This window comes from Neomonachus schauinslandi, chromosome 4, assembly GCF_002201575.2.
Source record: "Neomonachus schauinslandi chromosome 4, ASM220157v2, whole genome shotgun sequence".
Taxonomy (NCBI): Eukaryota; Metazoa; Chordata; class Mammalia; order Carnivora; family Phocidae; genus Neomonachus; species Neomonachus schauinslandi.
Window position 1 is genome coordinate 144,001,509 of NC_058406.1, and position 26,269 is coordinate 144,027,777.

The 26,269-nt window shown below is 38.8% G+C and overlaps 1 protein-coding gene across 1 annotated transcript in view; it reads left to right on the plus strand.

The window, feature by feature from the left end:
• The window catches only part of LRRC69 (leucine rich repeat containing 69), a 97,163-nt gene that overhangs the window by 54,912 nt on the left and 15,982 nt on the right, over positions 1 to 26,269 (plus strand). The window contains exons 6-7 of the mRNA XM_021688396.1: positions 11,879 to 11,980; positions 25,421 to 25,600. Of these exons, the coding sequence (XP_021544071.1) occupies positions 11,879 to 11,980; positions 25,421 to 25,600 (282 nt within the window). The remainder of the gene's footprint in view (positions 1 to 11,878; positions 11,981 to 25,420; positions 25,601 to 26,269) is intronic.

Consider the following 26,269-nt stretch of genomic DNA (forward strand, 5'->3'; position numbering starts at 1 on the left):
AAATGGAAATCTTTTGGGTGGGGTTTCTGGAAAAACTTTTATTATTATTATTTTATTATTAACTAATGTTAATAGTTGTCAGGAGATACTTCTTCAAAGCTTCCAACACTTATATTTGAAAACAGAAAGCAACACAATGCTTAGAAAAAATCTAGCATTTTTATGAGTATTCTTTTTGTCTACAAACTTCAGTATACAAGCAAATTGTTGAAGAGTCAGTTGATTGAGTTTTCTAAAGCAAAGGAACATGTGAACATGTATGTGTGAACATGTGTAATAAAAAAATAAATAACAGTAGTGAATGCTCTAAGCAGCCTAACCAAGAGAGGATATATGAAAAAAAGAATTTGGGTTTTAAGTTCCTGTAGCTGAACCAGTGTTTCTCAACTTTTTTTCATTATTGTCCCCCTTCCACCGAAGCTTTTTAGACATTTTTTCCCCTAATAACTTGTCCCCCACCCCATTACATTTTAGCACTGGAGAGAAACTGTACATATGTTTATATTGTCAGGTAGGATTGAGTTTTGGAGGGCCACGAGCCATTGTAATAATATCTAAGATTGTTTTGCCTCCTCCATTAACCAATTTTCATTTCCTTGAGGATCATATCAGCCCTCACTATTGAAATGCATGAGCCGAACCAGCACAGAATTTGAAAAAATATTTCTTACAGTCTTCCTTTTATACCTCATGGGCCAGATATGTGGGAGAATTTTCAGACTTCTGAGAGAATCTTAGAATCAGCACAGATGTTGAGATAGCTTGCTTGAAATCCTTGAAATACTTTTAGTCCTGGGAAAATTTTATCCACTTTGGGAAGCTGTATTTTCAGTCTTTCAACCCAGTACAGAAAGAGTCTATATCCTGTTGCCATTCCCAAATGCATCTTCTGAAAGTTTGCAGATCAGAAATCAGAATTAGGGTGATGTGAGTTTGATCATTTTGGGAAAAAAAATTGGGAATTTGTTTTCACTGTGAATTATTTGGAAAATAGAGATAAACAAAAAGAAAAAAAGGAAAATTACCCTTAATCTAAGCATGCTAGGCGGGGGAAGGGGGGAATGCTTATACCTTAACATGTTGGTTTATTTTTTTCCTATTCTCCCAGGTTTTTTTTTAGGTCTATGAATGCATGTGTGTATGTGCAGATATAGATTTTTGTAAAAAAAAAAAAAGGAATATTCATACATGCTAATGTGTTAGTATTATTAGTATTACTTGTACATATTAGTGTATTATTCTTATGTACATGTTTTATAATATGCCTTTTCAACTTCTGTTGTGAACATTTCCCCATTGCTTGAAGTATTTTCCTATTTCTTTCTTCTTCCCCCCCCCATTGGGTATCTAGATTTATTGTGGAAATTTGACTTAATTATTGAATATTCTTTTATCTAGGTCAATTTGTGCTAACTTTTAAAAAATTATAGTTGACATTAACTTTAGGTGTACAATGTTACATTAGTTTCAGGTGTGTGACAGTCATTCGACGCTACCTCTCTATTTCTAGTGGGTGGGTGCATCATATTGATATTGTTTATATTTAAGCAGTCTCCTGTTTTTTTGACAGGTAGGAGATTTCAAACTTCTTGCCACAATTAAAATGCTTCAGTGAATGTCATTGTAACTAATCTTTGTACATACCGTTAGTTACTCCCTCAGGAAAGATTCATTGAAATGTAATTGCTAGATCCAAATTATGCATACTTTTACTGCTTTGATAAATGTCAAATTTTGCTTCAGAAAGCTTGACATTTTCAAGTTTTAAAACTGGTTCTTATTCTTGCTTTACCTAGGCAGTATTTCACATATCTCTTTAAAAATATTAATTATACTAATTACTTTAGAGTCCTGTCCTGTTAGCTCTGTTTCTTCTGATATAAGTTCTTGCCTCTGTTATTTCTAATGGTATTGACACTCAGTGATTTTCAGGTCATTTTATTTTTAAGCTTTCATCTTATTTTTGAATTTGAGACACTTGAGATTTCCTGAAAGCTGGCAGCTGTCTTTGCCATTCACTTTATGGGAGAAGATAAAGTTCTTACAGGAGTTTGTGTTGGTCAGTGACAGTAGAGAAATGGTTGAGAATATATTCCAGCCGGTGTAATGCATTCTGATAGCTGCTCATTCTTCCCCGGTGTTGCCAGCCACTCAGGGTCCCTCTCACCTCTCTCTATTCAAAGCACTGCTCCTATTAAGCTATAGGTGTGTGGGATTCAGGGAAAGGAGGTATGGAGGTGGGAGGTGGAGTGTGGCCGTGTGATAAGAATGGGTGGATGAATCTATGGTATCTGCCAGCTTCTTAGTATGGTAATCCTCCTGTCTGTTGTTTCACTACCTGTTCTTTTCTGGAGACCTCTACTACCTCTGTGTACTGTCCCTCCGTTCCATTTTTGTGTGTGTGTAGAAATTTCCCCCTGGGCTTCCATTGCATCCTGGGTTGATACTTCTTTCTTCAGATGATAACTGTTTATAGTTTTTGTTCCTGTGAGAATTTCTCTTCCTGTTTTTAAGTGGCTATTTTTTATTTTAAAAGGTATCTTTGTGTCATTTCTAGGATTTGTCATGGGAGAGGGATATTGCTGATTGTGCTTAGTTTTACCATCTTGAAACCAGAAGTACTTATATCAGTTTGCTAATACATTTGCAGCATGCGGAAATGCCTTTACCCTTGTCTGGTAGCACTTAAATCAAGCAAAGTATTGGGGGAAGAAAAGGAAGACAAAATAATGGCTGATCTTAACAAGCCAGAAGAACAATAAATGTAACTTGCCTATTGTAGACAACGGACTACATGTTGGTGTAGTACCTAATTTTTCTAGAATGCTTCAAAGTTTACCACATACTTTATACTTCCTCGTTTGACCTTCACAATTAGTAAGATAGTTATTGTTATATTTATACATAAAGAACAGGCTAAGATACTTTAAATGACTTGTGTAAAGAGATTGTGTGGAGGAAATGGATTTGATCCCAGTCCCCAGCCTTTAAGACCATGCTTTCTCTGTTCTGCAACTAAGTATAGATTTAGTTATAGGAAAAGCTTAAAAGAAAGGGTGTTTTAGTTAAAATAACAGTGACTTAAGGGAAGGTAAAGAAAAGCATTCCAGAATTCTTGAAACATTGATATCTAATTTGAGTAAAGGACAACAAAGATATGTGGAGTGGAATTAAAGGTGTTTTACCTTTAGGTGCTTTATTTAAAACCACATTGGGACTTGCATTAAAACCAAGGCAGAAGCTACAAACTGGCATTCTTTCTGCATTTCTCATCATGAATCTGGCCACTAAAATTTTAATTTCCTGTCAGAATAAAAAAAATGGAAGACTGAATATCTCACAATTGGTTTTTAAACCATAAACAGCTTTCATAAAATCTTTGAATATCTTTCTTCTGGTTCACTACTCTGAATTGTTGCCTGGTCTGAATAAATTTTAATATGTAATTCTTTAGTTTAAATTGTAGACTATCCCAAGGCAGAGGTTGGGGACTTTGATTTCTTTGTTATTCCCCAAGCAAAGTGCCTTTTATAGTTTGGTTGCTGCTCATGACTGCTTTTTATCTGTAACCAGATCTGTGAGGTTTAGAAATATGGATGAAAGAATATCATAAGGTATATGGCTTCCCTATCCAGTGGAGAGGTACTAATTATTACATAATTTGCTTTCAGAAGCCTGAAACTGTTTCTAAAGAGTGAGTATTTGAAAGTCTTAAATAGTTTGAGAGAAGGGAGGAGTAGATTTTTATGTTTTGCAAAGAAGAGTTCGAAGAAAAGCACCCAGGAAGGTTAGTTGGAGTAATTTAGAAACAGTGGAGAGAATTGTTTATCTGCTGATGGTGGGACAAAAGAATTCTATGACATGTTGAAATTGGCGTGCATGATTTCTTTTGGCTCTTTGGTTGCAACATAAATAGAATTTAACTAAAGTTACATAGGGAAGAGTAAGGAGAATCTCACGGGGATTCAAGCAGCAGCTACGGTAAGGTTGGGCAGGGCTCAGAGGATTGGAGAGAGTGTTCTCAGTTCAGGTTGCTGCTGGGATGTTCAGCAGCATGAGGATGAATTGTTAGGTCATCACACTTGTTGATATAATGTTGGTATGTTGTTATAATGTAGCCATATTCCAAACGTTGCTCTGTTTATACCTTGTTTCTGGTCTCCTATAAGATCAGCATACATATAACGTACTGTGGAGTTTGCACAAACTTGACATAATAGCTGTTTTATTCCAGCTTCCAGAACTCAGTTGCAAATTATTTCCATGTTTCTCGGTTTAAATTCCCAAAAGAGTATATGATTAGGCAAGTCTGTTGGATCGCATATGATTGGATCAGGCCTATGATTAGCTTTCTTTGGCTCAGGAGTCAAGCCCCTGTTTAAGTGTCCAAGTAGTAGAATCATACCATGTAAAATCTATAGGTGGCAGGGTCCCTGGGTAGTGGTGGAAAGTGGGGGTTGGAGCAGCATCAGCAGAGTAGGAAAAGCTTGGTGGTCCTAGTATATGTTTAATGGAGCTGAAATTTAAACAAGGCAATTTGATTACCAAGTGTGTCTTCCTAGACCCATGCATGTTATATACTGAGTCTTGCATTAGGAATTGGGGATATAATGGTGAGGAACCAGATGGGGTCTCTGCTCTCTTAGAGCTGTAGTATAGTGGGAAAACATATTGATCAACTAATTAATATTATGAATATATAATTACAAACTGAAATCCATCCACTAAAAGGAAGAATCCCTGATCTATGAGAGAGAGAGCAGTAGTCAACAGGTAGGTTAGGGAAGGCTTCCAGGAGGAAGTAACATAAGCTGAGAGCTGAAGAATAAGTAGGAATCATTTAGGTGAAAGGAAAAGACACATTTCAGACAGAGTAAAACAGCATGTGGAAAGGGCTTGGGAAGGAACATGGATGTTCAGGGAACTGGAAATAATTTAGTGTAGCTGGAGCTCAGAGATTGGATGGGAAGAGACCATGGCCAAAGAATATAGGGTATGTGTAAGGATTTTTATCTTTATTTGAAGGGCAACACAAATTTCAAAGGATTTTAGGCAGGGGGTGATATAATCAGATTTGCATTTTGAAAAGATCATTTTGTCTGAAGGGTGGAAGACCTATTGGAGGAGACCAGAGGGAATGTTGGGTACACTTCAGGTAGACTCTTACTGAAGCCAAGTAAAAAATTATGGTAACTTGGTCTAAGGTGGTAGCAGTAGGAGTGGAAAGACTTGAACAGATTCAAGAGACATTTAAGAGGTAAATTTGGAAATGGTGATGAGTTATAAGCTTTCTATGGTCTAGGATAGAAAATGCTGGGAAAAGACCAACCTTAGGAGAGCAGATCATGAGTTCAATCTTGGACATGGTGAGTTTGACTTGTATTTAAGACATGAAAGTGAAGATTTTGAGTAAGCAATTGGCTATCGGATGTGGAATCAGAGTCATTGGCTTAGAGATTTAATTGAAATTGTGGAAGTGGGTAAAATTGCCTAGGGAAAAGAAAATAAAGTAAAAAGAGAATGTGGTGGGCTCTGTGGAGAACTATTTCATGGTTGGGCAAAGAATGATAGGACAGCAAAGAAAAAGCTGAGTTAATGTTGGCTAGCATGCTGAGTAGAGAAGAATTTCTGGCAACCCCTGAGGGCATTTTGGAAGGTGGTCACTGTGGTTCCTGTCTACCCTGCAGTGTGATTCTGCAAATGGGACTTATTTGCTTGAGTGCAGAGACAGGGAAAGCTGATGGCAGGGATGACCCAGGGTTAGGTTTTCTTAAACACAGGTAGTGAAAAGACAGAGGGCCAGAGGGTTCAGGTATGTCATATAATTTACCAGACATTTTTTTTAATATAGGAGAATCTTTTAAATTTTTAAGTAATTCTGAGAAACACATTTTGTGCATAAATATTTGTTCCTATTTCAAATATTTATTTTGGGCGAATTCCTTCAAGTAGAATTAACAAAGGGAAAGAATGACTTTTAGGCTTTTTGATGACATTGCAAATTTGTTTATAAGCAGATTGCCCTAATCTTGTTTACATTGGGCAGTGGATGTTCTGATGTTTATTTTTATTTTAAAAATTTTTTTCTTTAGATGTTTCTAAGAAGGTACTTTATTTATTTTTACTGAAGTATAATTAACATACAGTGTTATCTTAGTTTTAGGTGTACAATATAATGATTCAGCATTTCTGTACATTACTCAGTGCTCATCATTGTAAGTGGACTCTTAATCCCCTTTATCTATTTTTCCCATCTCCTCACCCACCTCCTAATTTTTATTTTTTGCATTTTGGTTGGCAAAATAAACGTATTCCCCAAATTCTTTGTTTTTGTTACTCTCTTTCAGCTGCTTTGTATCTTGAGGAATTTTCTTTGGTTAAGGTAATTAGCTCATACATGTAGAAGTCTTTCCATTGTTTTTGCATGTTAATGAAAACTTGTCTGGATTTCGAATCCATGGGTCATCAGGATTTTCCTTCCCAAATGGCTAAATGTAAGATTACATTTTTTTCTAAATTTTAATGGTATGGACAAATCTGAGAGCAGAGCGCTAAAAAGTGGGAAGTGCAAATGATCTGAGGTGAAGAACGTGTGGAAACAAAGCCAATGTTGCCAGAATGGAGATTGGGTTAGAGAAAGTGAGAGTGAGGGCTAGGGGTCAAAGATGGGATCAAAGATAGTGCAGGGTCCAATCATAAGAGTCCTATAGGCCAGTGTGGGGAGTGAGATGAGAACCACTGGATGATTTTGAGCAAGGGAGTGATATGATCTAATTTACATTGTAAGGCGATCACACTGTTGAGGATGGAGCACTCAGGGCCTGTGGAAAGAGAAGCCTCTTCCTCTGCTGGTTCTCAGGTGGTTTGAAGACAGAAGTGGGGTCTAAAGCAGGGGTGGGGTGGGGATCGTGAGGAGAGACAAACAAGCCCTTGTAGACCAGTTGTTCTTTTTACAGTGATGTTTAAATCAAGAGGCCTGAAGAGGATGCTGGAATCATTGTCCCATCAGGTTAAGGCCCAGTGTATTGAAGGCAGGAAAGGGCCTGGGCTTGGGGCTTTGGCCACTTCTCCCTGGCCAGAATTGAGGAAGGGGTGTGTGTGTGTTTAGAGCCAGAGAATTTAGTAATCTCCTTTCCTCTAGTTTTCTCTTGGCCTCCATTCTTCAACTCCTTCTCAGGGTCTTCTTTAGGGACAAGTATCCAACTGATACTGAAGGATCCTGACTTTAGGTCACTTTATGCCTATTTCCACTCCCACTCCCAGAATAGAGTTTTTGGCTTTCTTATGTTCAAATGTTATCATCAGCCTACTCATTATACAATTCTGATTAGATATGAAGTTTATCATATATTTTCTTAAATTTCTCATTGGTTACATATCTTCTGTCCTTTTTAGAATTGTTCATATATTTTTTGAATGCCATAGCCCCACACTTAAGATCTTATCCTCTTTACAAGTTGGGCTTTAGCTTATTTAGAAATTCTAATTCTTGCTAACAGGAACCCATGAGCTTTGGGATGGTCCGAAGAGTCCATGGTAATTTGCTGTTAGCCTACTTGTCAGTTCTATTTTAGTCAATATGAAATCTCATCCTCCTTTTTTCTTGTTTACTTTAACAATGTTCTTGCTAAACCAGACCCTTCTGATCTCCCTTATTACTTTAGTCTGAAGCAACAGAAGGACTTGCTGAATTTATACATTGTTCCTGAGGCCTGGGGCTTTGGAGGAACAGTTACAATTGACCACCTCTGGAGAAAAAGGCCTTTGAAAATTTTGAGTTCTTAGGGAGAGCTGTGTGTGCCTGGGGTTTCTGAGAAGACATTTGTTAATTTACCAGTTATTTACTGGGCATCAGTTGTGTTCTAAGTACTGAATTGCATTACATAGGCACTTAAGATGTGGTTCTTAAAGAGACCAAAGCCCGAGAGATGAAGATAGACTTTTCAATGATTGTTTCATAGTATTATATATAAGGCCCAAGGCATAGACACGGAAACATTTGGTAGAAGCCGGAGAAGCTTAGGTGGGTAATATTTCATCTTGAAGAAGAGGTGATCCAGGAATAGGGTGAGTAGAAGGCACAGCATGAGTAATAACTGTGAGATAAGACACAGGCCTCTTGTGAGACCCCTAAGTAACTTAGGATGACTGGCGTATAAGGGTGAAGGTTGGGCTTACCAGGATATAGGGTTGGAGAAACTGGCCGAGAAAACCCAATTATGATATACTAGGGCTTTTGAGTTTATTCTGTGGACAAAAGAGAACACTGAAAAGTGTTAAGCAGGATTGTATTATGATCAGATTCTCATTTTAAAAGACAACTTTGGCAGCAGAAGTTTGCATGGAGACTAATTTGAGTACTGTTGTAATAATTCATATAAGGTGAGGGCCTTAATCAAGGCAGAGGGTTAGTGGCTGGGGTTGGGAGTAGGAGGAGATTCTGCAGAGGTAGTGAGGAGGTGGGTGGGAGAGCAGGATGGAAATAAAGGAGAGATTCCAGGGGCGCCTGGGTGGTACAGTCGGTTGAGTGTCCAACTCTTGGTTTCGGCTCAGGTCATGATCTCAGGGTGGTGAGATCGAGCCCTGCTTTGGGCTCTGTGCCGAACATGGAGCCTGCTAAAGTTTCTCTCTCTCCCTCTGCCCTTGCTCTCGTGCTGTCTCTCTCATTCTCTCTCAAATAAATAAGTAAACCTTAAAAAAAAAAAAAGATAGATTCCAGAAATTTTAAGAACGTAGAATTGACAGAACATGGAAAGAGATTTGATGTCGGTGATGAGGCAAAGGAAGGAGGAAAATGTAGAGGAAACACGAGTTTAGTTTCAAATGTTGGAATTTATGGTGACTGTGGGACTTCCAGCTGGAGATGTTCCATAGATAGCCAGATAGTTGAGAGCATTACTCAGGAAGTTCATTTGTAAAGGTGGTCGATACAAACAACTTCAGCACAAAGTTCCTTGAATCCTTGATTTTAATGAGCTTTCCCAGTCTGCACTTGAGCAAACCGCCTCCACGTTCATGTCTGGCTTTTACCATCATTTTCACCTGCTCTAAGTTGGAAGGATGAAAGTCTAGTACGGCAGTTTGAGCACTGGTTCCTCCTGTTTTCCAGTTCCCTATTGCTTTACAGCCGTATCTTTTAGGTCAGTGACAATTCATATCCCTTTATTTCTCCTTTTAGTACCTGGTCCATCGAAACTTTGTACTATTACTTCTTTTTCTATCTAGCCTAGACCATAAAGCCCAAAGCATTTACTTTTTAGTACATGCAGTGCACCCATTCCCTTGCTTTCTGATGTATCCATTCTGCAGACTCTCAGTGTTGGATCTGGGACGCTGGGTGCTAAATGGAAGCACACAGTGTGTAGACATGGATCACCACAAATGTGTGGATTCCAGCAGGTCCCTCAGCACCTCTGTATGATATTTTTGCTTGTCTCTGGCCACGTTTCTCTTCAAAAATCTGTAGTACATTCCAAACTTTCACCTCCTTCTTCCTGCCTCCTTCCACAGTGACGCCTTGCTTCACAATTCAGTTGACAGATGGTCTTACTCTCTATTTTAGACACAGAATTGAAGGGAACCTGTCTGACTTCTTCAGTGATCCAAGCCCACACCTTCAGACATATGCCTGCCTGCATTTACACTTCCTTTCTTCTGGCCACAGAAGAGGAAGTAATTCAAAGATGTTAGTATTCAAAGGTCATTTGTGTTCACCTGATCATTACTATTTCAATTATCCTTTTATCTCCTTTCTGTTAATCTCTGTGTTGGCACTTACCTTCTTTGTGCTCATGTGATCTTCATCTTAAAAAAATAAAACCCCTCATTTTAACCTTCATTTCCCTGAAGCTGCAAATCCCCTCTCCAGATACGACAGATCAGTGAATGTTTATGATTTTTTTCCCTCTATATCAGAGTTTTCCAACTTGAACACTGTTTTGCATCCGATAATTCTTTGTGGGGGCTATCCTGTGTATTGTAGGATGTTTAGCAGCATTCCTGCTCTTTACTATTTAGATGTCAGTAATACTCCCCCGCCCCCATTTATGACAACCAAAAATATCTATTATGGGAGTGGGGCAGATTTGTTCCACTTGAGATAAAACTCAAAACTCTTGTTTGAGTAGGCAGGTGCAAAGACTCTGAAAGGCTGTAACAACATTTTATTAAACAGAAGAGAACGTAGCTAATTGTGCTACTGGGGTGACGACAATGACCAAAAATATTGTCCTAGTAAGAAGCAAGGCTGACCGGAAACCCAGTAGTGCACATAGAGAGAGGGTATGAAAAAAATGTTGTTCTGAGGAATATTCAGAGTGGACATTGAGAGATTGTGTGACTTCAGGTTATTGAAACTTACCTGCTCGAAACACATGCTAGTGAATTTCATTAATTAATGTCCTTTCCTGAGGATAACTTCTTTCTGAAATATTTTGTGTAGCAAGTTAGCAAACTGAGTCACTCATTACCATGTACGATGGAAGGGTAGTGATAGGATTCAAAGGAAGAGAAGGATGACCCCTAAAGAGAAATGTATGCCCTTTGAACCATGGTCAAATTTGAAATGAGGTTCATATATGTTAATGATACTCACATATAGCAAGGTATTCAAGTTTGTATCTGTTTGAAAAAGGGCTATGAGTTTTGATATAAATTATGGAGTGTTCTTTAGGACAGAAAGGAAAAAATGATATGCTGGGAGTGCTTTCTTGATTTCAGCACATCCAGCACTGACTTGGGGCTACCACTGGATTCAACTCTCTAGTTTGCTTCCTGATGGTAGACAACATAGGAAACTGCCTTAGGAAAGTCAGAATGTCTGTTGTGGGACCAGGAGGCAAGGTGATTCCAACATAACCTTGAGCCCTGTATTTTATTTCAAAATGTCTAGTGACATGATGACCTGGAAAGGTGTTTTAAATCAATTATTTTAATTTGTTGCATGTTTGCTATATTTCAAACCCTAAGCTGAAATCAGGGAAATATCTAATCCCTCCATAAGTGTGATGATGCCGGCTCATCCTGGCTCACAGGAACCAATTTTCCACATCTCTTCCCAACTCTGTGTTTGGTGACTGGAATCAGCCGTGGTAGCAGTATTTACACCAATGAATCAAAACATGCCACAGTTCAGGGCTTTTAAAAATGTTTTATCTCCAGAGAACTGTTTTACCAGTGCACCACTGAAGATGGGTCTTATTTTTTCCATTTCACAGCTGAAACTGAGGCTCAGAAAAGTAATTCTCTAAATGAATTTAACTTGGAAAACACATAGGTTCCTGGGAAGCAAGGCATGCTATTAATATGAGCGAATCCCTTATTTTTCTACTAAAACGGTAGACTTAAATGGCAGACAATTGAATTTAGGATTCCTTCATAGAAGATTAAATATCCTTGTGAAATCTGTTTTCCTTTTTTTATTTTCACTGTGCACAATAGGTTATAGTGAGAACATTTTGATTTTCCTTTGTTTCTCTTACCTTTTTCACTGAACATAAATGGATCATGGTTCACAGTCTTTGAGACATGGATTCTGGTGTATATTAGAATGTTATTTTTCATCATACTTGGTTTTCTAACAGATACGTTATTTGCAAAATATCCCTAGCATTTGGTTAATTAACGGCCCCTTTTCTATTACTAATCAATCCCATTATCCTGAATAAGTTTTCGCAGTTGTCTAGTATGGGGGATGCCACCTGGGACTTGTAAGGTCATTGCCATTCACGCCAGCATGAAGACTCTTAGGCTTCTAACAACTAGAGTACGTCCTGCTGTTAAAATACTAACATGGAATGTAAGTCCTAAATAAGATGTAGCCTCAAAAGTGAAGTTTGTTATTTTATCATGCAATGAAGTTTTTATTTTGTTTTGAAAGTTTCAGAATCTGAAGCTGAAGGAATTCTACTGTGAAGGAAACCCACTGTTCCTGAAGCAGCCAGTTAATGCTGTACAACAGGAGGACGCCTGGAGTCTACAGGTGAAGCCTTATGTCATTTACACAAGTCCTCAAACGAAAGCTATGATTTACATTTTAAAGAGTTTTCTGTAAATATTCTTGTAAGCCAGCAAATGATTACTGCAATCCTAGTCCATTGGCAGTGTGGATCCTAGACATAATCTCTTTGACTTGCTTACAGAATCCAATGTAATCCTGATTTCCAGAGTGACCAAATTTGGAGAAATGGAAACATTTTGTTGGATGAAAAGAAAAGAGAGGAATTGGTTTTCACTTTAACCTTCCAAGTATTTTTTCAGTATTATATAAAGATGTATTTGATTTGTTCTTACCAGGATCTTTGCCTCTTCCATTGTATTTTCACTCGTCCCTATTTCTAGTGGATGAAAGAATATGATCCAGAAATCATGTTGACTTTAGTCAGACAAATTGATGATATTAAAAGATGGAATAGAAAAGCATATTAGAGGACTCTCTTTGTGTGTTTTTTGGTGACAGGTGAATTAAAGATTGTAGATCTTTCCACATTTGAGTATGCATCTCCATCATGCATTTGGACTTCTCAGGTTCTAAGTGCTTCACAGGAATGAACTAATTTAGTCCTCTAATAATCTTAAAAAGGTAGTACCCTTATTGTCCTCCTTTTATAGATAAACTGAGACTCAGATAGGTTAAATAACTTGTCCAAGTTCACAGAGCTAGTAGGTGTTGGGATGATGATGCCAACCTAAGCAGCTGGGCTTCAGATTCCATTTTCAGAAAGCTCCATTGTCTCAGAAAGATGCTGCTGGAAGGTGAGGGAAAAGGAAACAGAGGTGGTCCCTTCCTGGAAGAGGTTCTGATTTATGGAGGGGACTGAATGAGCAGTTAACTCAATGTGGCAGTGGTCTCATTGGGAGCCCTTGTATTCAAGAGTGTTGCCCTGTGGCTGGGATGAAGATGCAGAGTGAGAGAGCAGTATTTCTTTCCTCTTTTTTAAAACTGTAAAGACCCAGGAGCACAAACATTTTAGACAAACACACACACACACACACACACACACACACAAATACAGTTGACCCTTGAACAACACAGGGACTAGGAGTGCCAGCCCCATGCAGTTGAAAATCCATGTATAACTTTTGACTCCACCAAACTTAACTACTAATAGCCTACTGTTGCTGGAAGCCTTACCAATAATATAAATAGTGGATTAACATATTAACACATAACAAATAGGTGTTACTGTACACATGTTTTATATACTGTATTCTTACAATAAAGTAAGCTAGAGAAAAGAAAATATTAAGAAAATCATAAAGAAGAAAATACAGGGCGCCTGGGTGGCTCAGTTGGTTGAGTGACTGCCTTGGGCTCAGGTCATGATCCTGGAGTCCCGGGATCGAGTCCCGCATCGGGCTCCCTGCTCAGCAGGGAGTCTGCTTCTCCCTCTGACCCTCCCCCCTCTCATGTGCTCTCTCTCTCTCTCTCTCTCTCTCATTCTCTCTCTCAAATAAACAAATAAAATCTTTAAAAAAAAAAAAAGAAAATACAGTACTATACTATATTGAAAAAATTCATTGTCTTTGGAAACCAGAGGGGCTTAATATCATGAGTTTTTAAAACTTTTGTTTTGTTTTGTTTTGGCACATTGTGAGATTTTATAATCAGTGGAGCTTACCACCTGGAACTTTAAAACTCAGCAGCTTGGCTGTGGGAGAGCCAGGGGGTGAAAAACACCGAGTTCCCACCCTTAAAGAGACAGCGTAACAAACAGCCCCAGTGATACAGCATAGAAGCAGCAGTTTGAACAACACTTGGGGTATGGGAGAGAGATTTGCTTATTATCTCAGAACTTGTGCAGGAGGCGCAGGGATCTTTGGGAGACTTCTCTAAGAACAAAAGAGCTGGAAGGCCCACACCCCAGCCTAGATACGCAACACATGCAGGAACCAGCAGAGTGTGAACACTCCACCTAGCTTGCTAACAGTGTACCCCACACCCACCCTCTTCTGCAGCCTCACTCCCTCCAACCCTGCAGGAGTTTTCCAAATTGGCTACAGGTCCCCTCCCACAGTAGACCTGCACAGAACTTCCTGACACTATGTGCCCTGCCCTTGCATTCTCCTGTTGAGCAGACCCCTCCATCCTGGCCCCCCACAAGAGTCCAAAGCTAGGCCACAAGTGTGGTATTGTGCAAGCAGCCCCAGTAGGGGGCAGCACCATTCCAAAGTGACTCCTGTCCTGGGGAGACTGGAAGATAACCACGCATACCAGTTAAACTGCAGCCCCAGCAGTGGGCTGAGTGCAAACATCTGGTCTAACTACAGACTCCACCCATCAGTGAGAGCGCCCCCCCCGGCCCCCCGGGACAACACAGGAAGAGTGCCCTGCAGTTTGGTGCTACTGCAGCTCTGACAAACACTTGGTCTGACCCAACTCAGGCCCAGGGCAGCCCCAGATTGGCCCATGAACGACAGAGGGACCAAACCCTTCCAACAACAGGGAAAGTAAGCCACTGCTGACAACTGGACTGAGACAAATACAGCTCAGCCACAACAGCAGGGCCCACACAGCTCACAGGAGACATCCCTGAAACCCCAAATTTTGATGAACAGGGGACATTACACTAAAGGACACTGCAGGACCTGTCCTTCATAAGGCCACTACCTGTAAGAGCAGGAGACTATAAAAAACTACTGTAACTGATAAATGAATTTAGTAAACTCACATGATACAAAAGCAGTATACAGAAATCTGTTGCATTTCTGTACACTAATAACAAAACAGCAGGAAGGGAAATTAAACAATTTTATTTATAATTGCACCAAAAATAATAAAATACCTAGGAATGAACTTAACCTAAAAGGTGAAGACCTGTACTCTGAAAACTATAAAACATCAATGAAATAAATTGAAGATGACACAAACAAATGGAAAGAGAGTCCATGCTCATGAATTGGGAGAACAAATATTGTTAAAATGGCCTTACTACCCAAAACAATCTACAGATTTAATGCATCCCCATCAAAATACCAACAGTGTCTTTCACAGAACTAGAACAAATGATCCTAAAATTTGTATGAAACAACAAAAGACCCCAAATAGCCAAAGCAATTTTAAAAAAGAACAAAACTGGAGGAACCTCAATTCCAGATCTCAAGATACACTACAAAGCTGTAGTGATCAAAACAGTATGGTGCTGGCACAAAAATAGACACATAGATCAATGGAACAGAATAGAAAGCCCAGAAATAAACCCATGATTATAGGATCAATTAATCTACAACAAAAGAGACAAGAATATAATGGGAAAAAGACAGTCTCTTTAACAGATGGTGTTGGGAAAAGTGGACAGCTACATGCAAAAGATTGAAACTGGCCCACTTTCTTATACCATACATAAAAATAAACTGAAAATGGATTAAAGACCTAAATGTGAGACATGTGTCATAAAAATCCTGGAGGAGAGGACAGGCAGTAATTTCTCTGACATTTTTTCTAGATAGTCTCCTGAGGCAAGGGAAACAAAAGCAAAAACAAACTATTGGGACTACCTCAAAATAAAAAGCTTCTGTGCAGTAAAAGAAACAATCAATGAAACAAAAAGACAACCTAGTGAATGGGAGAAGATATTTTCAAACGATATATCTGATAAGCGGTTAATATCCAAAAAATATAAAGAACTTATACAACTCAACACCAAAGGAACAAATACTCCAATTAAAAATGGGCAGAAGATATGAACAGAGATTTTTCAAAAGACATACAGATGTCCAAGGGGCAAATGAAAAGATGCTCAACATCACTCATCATCAGGGAAATGCAAACCAAAACCACAATGAGATATTCCCTCACTCCTGTCAGAATGTCTAAAATAAAAAACACAAGAAGCAACAGGTGTTGGTGAGGATATGGAAAAAAAGGAACCCTGTGCACTGTTGGTGGGAATGCAAACTGGTGCAGCCACTGTGGAAAACAATATGGAGGGTCCTCAAAAGTTAAAAATAGAATTACCATATGATCTAGTAATTCCACTACTGGGTATTTACCCAAAGAATGCAAAAAACTAAATCAAAGAAATACATGCACCCCTTTGTTTATTGCAGCATTATTTACAATAGCCAGATGATGGAAGCAGCCCAAGTGTCCATTGATAGATGAGTCCACAGTTCAAACCCGTGTTGTTCAAAAGGGTCATTTGTACTTAGTAGAAATAATGATTTTTACTTATATTAATGATTTGGGTATTTTTTTAAAGGTTTTATTTATTTGACAGAGAGACAGAGACAGTGAGAGAGGGAACACAAGCAGGGGGGATGGGAAGAGGGAGAAGCAGGCTTTCCGCGGAGCAGGGAGCCCGATGTGGGGCTCGATCCCAGGACCCTGGGATCATGACCTGAGCCGAAAGCAGACACTTAATGACTGAGCCACCCAGGTGCCCCAATGATTTGGGTATTTTTGAAAGTATCTCTAAGATTTTTTCTTAGGAAGGTGCCAAATTTATTATATATTTCATATTTGTACTTAAAGTAAAAGTCATTTCCAGTGGATATTTGGGTAATGTTACTGATATAAACTATTTTTAAAAAATATTTTTTATGATTTTTTATTTTTTTAAGTATCTCAGTATAGAGATTACTTAACTCACAACCCTGAGATCAAGAGTCACATGCTTCACCAACTAAGCCAGCCAGGTACCCCTGATTTAAACTACTTGATCTGTCAAAGAATTGTAGAGCTTTGATTTAGGCTATGCCTTGATTAAGATTTTAAAATACTTTTCTTCACCTCAAAGATTTATGAAATAAATTTAATGTTTATGACTAGATTATAACAAAATATTAACCAAAGCATACTGCACCAGTAGATGCTGCACCAGTAGAGTTTTTATCCATGTTAGTTAATTTAATTCTCTGAATTCTATGTGATTGTATTAGGAAAAAATCCCTGTTTTACAGGTGTGGTATCCAAGATTAGAGAAGTTAATAAGGACTTGGCCAGATAGGGTCACACCGCTGATAAGTTGTAGAGCCAGGATTTGTACCTATTTATCTGTCTAGCTCTAAGAATCTTTCCTCTTTTTTTTTTTTTACATTTTATTATGTTATGTTAGTCACCATACAATACATCATTGGTTTTTGATGTGGTGATCCACGATCCATTGTTTTCGTATAACACCCAGTGCTCCATGCAGTACGTGCCCTCCTCAATACCCATCACCAGGCTAACCCATCCCCCCTCCCCCCTCCCCTCTAAAACACTCAGATTGTTTCTCAGAGTCCATAGTCTCTCATGGTTCATCTCCCTCTCCAATTCCCCCCCCATTTTTCCCTTCCTTCTCCTAGTATCCTCCATGCTATTCCTTATGTTCCACAAATAAGTGAAACCATATGATAATTGACTTTCTCTGCTTGACTTATTTCACTTAGCATAATCTCCTCCAGTCCCATCCATGTTGATGTAAAAGTTGGGTATTCATCCTTTCTGATGGCTGAGTAATATTCCATTGTATATATGGACCACATCTTCTTTATCCATTCATCTGTTGAAGGGCATCTCGGCTCTTTCCACAGTTTGGCTATTGCGGACATTGCTGCTATGAACATTGGGGTGCATATGGCCCTTCTTTTCACTACATCTGTGTCTTTGGGGTAAATACCCAGGAGTGCAATTGCTGGGTCATAGGGTAGCTCTATTTTTAAATTTTTGAGGCACCTCCACACTGTTTTCCAAAGTGGCTGTACCAACTTGCATTCCCACCAACAGTGGGAGGGTTTTGTAAGAGGGTTCCCCTTTCTCCACAACCTCTCCAACATTTGTTGTTTCTTTCCTTGTCTATTTTGGCCATTCTAACTGGTGTAAGGTGGTATCTCAATGTGGTTTTGATTTGGATTTCCCTGATGGCTAATGATGATGAACATTTTTTCATGTGTCTGTTAGCCATTTGTATGTCTTCTTCAGAGAAGTGTCTTTTCATATCTTCTGCCCACTTTTTGACTTGATTATTTGTTTTTTGAGTGTTGAGTTTGAGAAGTTCTTTACAGATCTTGGATACCAGCCCTTTATCTGTAGTGTCATTTGCAAATATCTTCTCCCATTCTGTGGGTTGCCTCTTTGTTGTGTTGACTGTTTCCTTTGCTGTGCAGAAGCCTTTTATCTTGATGAAGTCCCCAAAGTTCATTTTTGCTTTTGTTTCACTAGCTTTTGGAGATGTATCTTGAAAGAAGTTGCTGTGGGCGATGTCAAAGAGGTTACTGCCTATGTTCTCTTCTAGGATTTGGATGGATTGCTGTCTCACATTGAGGTCTTTCATCCACTTTGAGTTTATCTTTGTGAATGGTGTTAGAGAATGGTCGAGTTTCATTCTTCTGCATGTGGCTGTCCAATTTTCCCAGCACCATTTATTGAAGAGACTGTCTTTTTTCCATTGCATGTTTTTTCCTGCTTTGTCAAAGATTATTTGACCATAGAGTTGAGGGTCCATATCTGGGTTCTCTATTCTGTTCCATTGGTGTATATGTCTGTTTTTGTGCCAGTACCATGCTGTCTTGGTGATCACAGCTTTGTAATATAGCTTGAAATCGGGCAACGTGATGCCCCCAGCTTTGTTTTTCTTTTTCAACATCTCCTAGGTGATTCGGGTTTTTTTCTGATTCCATACAAATTTTAGGATAGTTTGTTCCAGCACTTTGAAAAATGTCATTGGAATTTTGATCGGGATGGCATTGAAGGTATAGATTGCTCTGGGTAGCATAGACATTTTAACAATGTTTATTCTTCCGATCCATGAGCATGGGATATTTTTCCATCTTTTTGTGTCTTCTTTAATTTCTTTCATGAGTGTTTTGTAGTTCCTAGAGTATAGATCCTATACCTCTTTGGTTAGGTTTATTCCAAGGTATCTTACGGTTTTTGGTGCTATTGTAAATGGAATCGTTTCTCTAATTTCTCTTTCTACAGTTGTGTTTTTAGTGTATAAGAAAGCAACTGATTTCTGTGCATTGATTTTGTATCCTGCCGCATTACTGAATTGCTGTATGAGTTCTAGCAATTTGGGGGTGGAGTCTTTTGGGTTTTCCACATAAAGTATCATGTTGTCTGTGAAAAGAGAGATTTGACTTCTTCTTTGCCAGTTTGAATACCGTTTATTTCTTTTTGTTGTCTGATTGCTGTTGCTAGGACTTCTATTACTATGTTGAACAATAGTGGCGAGAGTGGGCATCCTTGATGTGCTCCTGATCTTAAGGGAAAGGCTCTCAGCTTTTCCCCATTGAGGATGATATTCGCTGTGGGTTTTTCATAGATGGATTTTATGAACTTGAGGAATGTTCCCTCAATCCCTATTCTCTGAAGAGTTTTAATCAGGAAAGGATGTTGTATTTTGTCAAATGCTTTTTCTGCATCAGTTGAGAGGACCATATGGTTCTTCTCCCTCTCTTATTAATGTGTTCTATCACACTGATTGATTTGCGAATGTTGAACCACCCTTGCATTCCGGGGATAAATCCCACTTGGTTGTGGTGGATGATCCTTTCAAGGTATTGTTGGATCCTATTAGCTAGGATTTTGGAATCCATATTCATCGGGTATATCGGTCTGAAATTCTCCTTTTTGATGGGGTCTTTGCCTGTTTTGGGGATTAAGGTAATGCTGGCTTCATAGAATGAGTTTGGAAGTTTTCTTTCTGTTTCTATTTTTTGAAACAGCTTCAGTATCCTCTTTGAATGTTTGGTAGAAGTCCCCAGGGAATCCATCAGGCCCTGGACTCTTGTTTTTGGGGAGGTTTTTGATCACTGCTTCAATCTCGTTACTGGTTATTGGCCTATTCAGGTTGTCAGTTTCTTCCTGTTTCAGTCTTGGCAGCTTATAGGTTTCCAGGAAGGCCTCCATTTCATCCAGATTGCTCAGTTTATTGGCCTATAGTTGTTGATAATAATTTCTAATAATTGTTTCTATTTCCTTGGTGTTAGTCGTGATCTCTCCCCTTTCATTCATAATTTTATTAATTTGGGTCCTTTTTCTTTTCTTTTGGATAAGTCTGGCCAGTGGTTTATCTATCTTATTAATTCTTTCAAAGAACCAACTTCTAGTTTCGTTGATCTGATCTACTGTGTTTCTGGTTTCTAATTCATTGATCTCTGCTCTAATTTTAATTATTTCTCTTCTAATGCATGGCTTAGGCATCGTTTGTTGCTTTTTCTCTAGCTCTTTAAGGTGTAGAGTTAGTTGGTGAATTCGGGATTTTTCTATTTTTTTGAGTGAGGCTTGGATGGCTATGTATTTCCCCCTTAGGACCACCTTTGCAGTATCCCATAGGTTTTGGACCGATGTGTTTTTGTTCTCATTGATTTCCATGAATTGTTTAAGTTCTTCTTTGATTTCCTGGTTGAACCAAACATTCTTGAGCAGAGTGGTCTTTAGCTTCCAAGTGTTTGAATTTCTGCCAAATTTTTTCTTGTGATTGAGTTCCAGTTTTAGAGCATTGTGGTCTGAGAATATGCAGCGAATAATCTCAATCTTTTGGTATCGGTTGAGACCTGATTTGTGACCCAGTAATATGGTCTATTCTGGAGAAAGTTCCATGTGTGCTCGAGAAGAATGAGTATTCTGTTGTTTTAGGGTGGAACGTTCTGTAAATATCTATGAGGTCCATCTGGTCCAATGTATCATTCAAAGCTCTTGTTTCCTTGTTGATTTTTTGCTTAGATGATCTGTCCATTGCTGAGAGTGGAGTATTGAGGTCTCCTACAATTAATGTATTGTTATCAATATGACTTTATTTTGGTTAACAGTTGGCTTATGTAGATGGCTGCTCCCATGTTGGGGGCATAGATATTTACAATTGTTAGATCTTCTTGTTGGATAGACCCTTTAAAATGATATAGTGTCCTTCTGTGTCTCTAATTACAGACTTTAGTTTAAAATCTAATTTGTTTGATATAAGAATTGCTACCCCAGCTTTCTTTTGAGGTCTGTTGCCATGGAAGATGGATCTCCATCCCTTCACTTTCAGTCTGGATGTATCTTTAGGTTCAAAATGAGTCTCTTGGAGACAGCATATGGATGGGTCCTGTCTTTTTATCCAGTCTGCAACCCTGTGCCGTTTTATGGGAGCGTTTAGGCCATTCACGATAGGAATGATTATTGAAAGATATGAATTAATTGTCATCGTTGCCTGTGAAGACGTTGTTTCTATAGATTGTCCCTGTAAATTTCTGTTGTATATCACTCTTGGGGTCTTTCTCCTTTTATAGAACCCCCCTTAATATTTCTTGCAGGGCCGGCTTAGTGGTCACATATTCTTTCAGTTTCTGCCAGTCATGGAAGCTCTGCATCTCTCCATCCATTCTAAATGACAGCCTTGCCAGATAAAGTATTCTTGGCTGCATATTCTTCTCATTTAGTACCCTGAATATGTCTTGCCAGGCCTTTCTGGCTTGCCAGGTGTCTGTGGATAGGTCTGACATTATTCTGATGTTCCTCCCTCTGTACGTAAGGAATCTCTTCCCCCTAACTGCCCTTAAGGTGGTTTCCTTGGTTCTAAGATTTGCAAGTTTTACTATTACCTGCTGGGGTGTTGGCTTGTTTTCCTTGATCTTAGGAGGGGTCCTCTCTGCCTCTAGGACTCAAATGTTTGTTTCATTCCCCAGATTAGGGAAGTTCTCAGCTACGATTTGCTCAAATACATCTTCTAGTCCTCTCTCTTTCTCCACTCCCTCTGGGATTCCAATTATTCTGACATTGGAATGCTTCATGGTGTCACTTATTTCTCTGATTCTATTTTCATGGATTTTGAGTTGTTTTTCCCTGGCCTCCTCTTTTCCCTTTTTATCTATTATATTGTCTTCCAGATCGCTTATTTGCTCTTCTGCCTCAGTTACCCTAGCTGTTAGATTATCTAGATTGGATTGGATCTCATTGATAGCATTTTTAAGTTCTGCCAATTCACCTTTCATTTCTGCCCTTAGAGACTCTATGTTGCCATTAATTGATTTCTCCATTCTAGCCATTGTCTTCACGATTGCTAGCCTGAATTCCATCTCCGACATCTTGGTTATATCTGCATCCATTTGTAAATATGCAGCATAAGTCATAATCTCTGAGTCTTTTCTATTTTGGGGGCTCCTCCTCCTAGTCATTCTGTTGATGGGTGTTTGAGGGAATGTATAGAGTCCAAATTATTGACCAGAACCCAAGCAAGATGCACCTGTTTTCTTGGGACCTTAGGGTTGCTGGCCTCTTGTTTTCCCAGCCTGTCTTCTGTGGGAGGGGCCTGCCGCGCTGTTACTCAGGCAACCCTGTTTGGGCGGAGTTGCCCTGCCCCCCTGTGGCGGGGGATGGGCTCAGCGGGAATCAGTCTTTGGGGCTTTTGTTCTCTGGCGGCTTTCCCTGGGGGCTTTCCGCGTCTCTTCCGCGAGTCAGAGCAGAAGAGACCCTTTCCAATCCTCTGCCTCAGAGCAGAGAGACCACAATCTGTTCTTCAGTGAGCTCTCCAGGCCACACCATCTCCATTTCTGTCCGTGTGGCTGCGGCGGCCTAGGTTGTGCGCCCCTCTGCAGTGCTCCCAGTCCTGCCTCCAGGTGGGGGCACATCTCTGCCCTTTGTGCTTCTAAAACCGCGAGCAGTTCCTAGTTCGCGGGCGTGTGTGTCCCCACTGCTCCGGGTTTCTGACCCGGGGGCTGCCCTAAAGTCCTTTCCCCGCTGCTACCGGTCTGCGAGTCTGTGCCCCGTCCGCAGCTGCAAGGCTGTCACTCACCGTCGGTGTAGAATCCCCATGGCCAGGCACCCTCCCGCTGCCATTTATTCTCTGATATCTGCCTGCAGAATCACTGCTCCCCGCTTTGTACCTTGAAACCAACCGCCTGCGATATTCTGTTTGCTAGAGATCTAGATCTTCTTACATTTCAGGCTGGTTTCGTGGGTGCTCAGAGTGGTCTGGTAGATATCCAGCTCAATTCCGGGGACCAGTTGAAATAGGGTCCCCTACTCCTCCGCCATCTTTCCCCCCTCAGAATCTTTCCTCTTGATGATGTTTTAGTGCCTGTCATATACACAGTAATGTTTGGTAATGCATCAGTTTCAAAGTTCATCATTCCTTCTAAACCTTCATATTTGTTGTACATTTTATAATTTTTAGTATTTATAAAGATATAATTTGTATATGGATAATTTTAAAATTAAAATTAAATAATCATATGTAAGGAAAATAAAAGAATTCAGCTGAAACTGATTTTAATATATGATGGTTAAGCATAGGAATAATCTCTGATGTACATACAGTTAGCTAACAAATGTTCTAACAAAATAGCATATAAACTATTCAAAAGGAACAATTTATTTGTTCACAAAAGATTTCTTGACTTTTAAACACTAGAATTAGGCCATCATTAAGTCTTATGTTATCGAAGACTGCATTGCCTGTATCTTTAAGAGGTGTCCTGAAAGATACTAGTGGTCATGCTAATAGTATCTTACTTTATATATACTAGCAGTTCCAAGTCATAACTTTATGTTTCAGTGGTGTATGTTGTTCTTCCAAAGTAATATATTGGCAGCAAGTAGGAGAAGAACATAATTAATGGGTAACATAAGAGTTGTCAAGAGACATATCAAATGCAACAAACATGTTTGGTTTCCAGAAACCATAAATGGAAAAAGTGAACTGTATGAATTGTGACCTATTTATAAATAGGTCCGATGTATTTCAGCAAATTTTTCTACCATCTGCTGTTTTGGGAGTGAATCCTTATTTGTTTTCTGCTTTATTGTGAGACCTAGCCATTGAGATCTGGTAGCTAAAAACTTGCCTCTAAAATCAGTGTTTCATTCTGAATCACAAACCCTGCTCTGTGTAAATAGTTAAAGAAAAGGATTTGATAATGGACATCTAATTTAGGAGTCCTGGTAATATTAGTGTGAAAGAGTATTTTTTCAGAAAGGTTGACCTTATTATGTAACCATCCAGGAGAAAGAGCTGAAGTAGGTAGGAGGTTGTGCTATTGAAGGATCAGACACTTAAGGAACCCAAGCTTAAGGCTGTTCGCGGTAGAAAGGCAGCTTTCTCAGATGCTTGGTAAATGGAAGGGATAAAGTAATAAGGAACAGGGAGGCAACAAGTTACAGAATTTTGTTGTTATTTTTTAAGATTTTAATTGGGGTGAATGAGTGAAGATTATGTATGTACATATGTATGAATGTATATATTCCCAGAGATTCCTATTAGAGCCTGATGTGGGCTATTATAATACCAGAGGGAAATCTTTCACTTTGGCCAGGAAAAAAAAAAAAAAGTCCCACAAACTGTTAAAATTCACGCAGTGTTTGTGTAACATTTATACAGGACTTCCATGCTACCGGCACAAACAATGAGGCTCCTTTAGTGGAGTAAATCAAGTGTTTATCTTGTTTGCTTCATCAGTGAAGATTTGATTTTATGTATTATATAGTATTTTACTTCAAGATGATGATATTGTTGGTGGTCATGGCAAAAGCCAGCTTATATTTTCTCACCACCCCTTTTGTTATTTAATATTCTAATTATTACCTAAAGTGAAGTTTCTGGATATAGCTGGGTGGATAGGTGTAATACCTATTGAATTCAGAGATTTGGGTAATAGAAATCAGTGCTCTTTACCAATATGACTCTATTCCAGTACTCGCTGCAGTGGGTAACTTAGACCAGTGTGTCTCAAAGTTCAACAGGCATACTGATTGCCTGGGGAACTTTTTAAATTGCAGCTTCTGGTTTAGTAGGTCTGGGGTGCAGGTGGAAGTCTGCATTTCTTTCTTCTTATTTTTTTTTTAATATTTATTTATTTATTGGAGAGAGGGAGAGAGGCAGCAGGGGGAAGGGTAGAGGGAGAGGGAGGAGAGAAGCAGACCCCCAGCTGGGCGCGGACTCTGGCGCTTGGCTCAGTCTCAGGACCCTGAGATCAGGACCTGAGCTGAAATCAGGCGTTGGAAGATTAACCAACCGAGCCACCCAGGCACCCCAGGAAGTCTGAATTTCTAATAGGTTTTGAGGTGATGCAGATGCTATTGGTCCATGAGTCATAGTTTAAGTAGTAAGGATGTAGACGTTAGTAAATATGACAGACTCAATTTTTGAGTCCAGTCTGAATATTTGTACAGTCCTTGCTTATTTTATTTTATTTTATTTTTTGAACCTATAATTTATACCTTGCTTATTTTAATGAGAGGTACAGAATTTGAACCTAAACTTTAATGATGTAAATTTTTATTAATTTGGATTCCTGTACATAAAAGACATGGAGATATTGAAATGGAAGTAACTTGTTTTTCTTATATTATTGAAAATGAATTTATAATGTCAGTCACTAGCAATATAATTTATAACATATATATAATGGATAATTAACTGTGAGAAATAGGCCAAAAATGTCAATTAGTGAAATGTCAATTGTAATATAAAATAGTTATCTTAAAAATAATCTGAGGAACCATTTTTTTTTTATCTAGGAAATAACATCAAGATTTATAATGAATGAGCTAGCAGGAAAGAATCCTTTCATAATGCACGTCATAGAACAGCACCCACAGGTCAGGAACATAATCTCTCAGGGAAGAAAATGCGCAATATGTGGAAAGTGCTTTTTAACCATATGGCTGGAATGTGTTGAATTTGTTCCTCCACCAAAGGTAAATGGTGCTTTTTGTGTGAATAGAGCCTAAGACCTTCTCTTATTCTTTGTCCTTATCTAAATCAACCAGTACTAACTAGATTTTTATCTAAGAATTGACTTCTATGATAGTATAATGTTTTTTATTGAGCTTTATTGAGATATAATTGACACATAACATCGTGTAAGGTTTTATGGTATTAAGGTTTACGTAAGACATGTTGATTTGGTACATTTATAAATTGCAAAATGATTACCACCATAGTTATTTCTTTTTTGTGGTGAGAACACCTAGAATCTACTAAATTAGCAACATTCGAGTATATGAAACAGATTATTAACTGTACTTACCATACTGTGCATTAGATCCCTCGACTTGTTTAATCTTATAACTTGAAGTTTGTACCCTTTGACCAATATCTCCCCATTTTTCCCACCCCAACCAACCACCACTTTACTACTTTACTATATCTCTGAATTGGTCCTTTTTTTAGATATTATAAGTGATATATAAGTGATATTATATTTTAAGTGTTATTATAAAGTATTTGTCTTTCTCTGTCTGACTTACTTCACTTAGCATAATGCCCTCAAGATCCATCCAAGTTGTAACAAATAGCAGAATTTCCTTTCTCATGGCTAAATAATATTCCTCTGTGTGTGTGTGTGTGTGTGTGTGTGTGTGTGT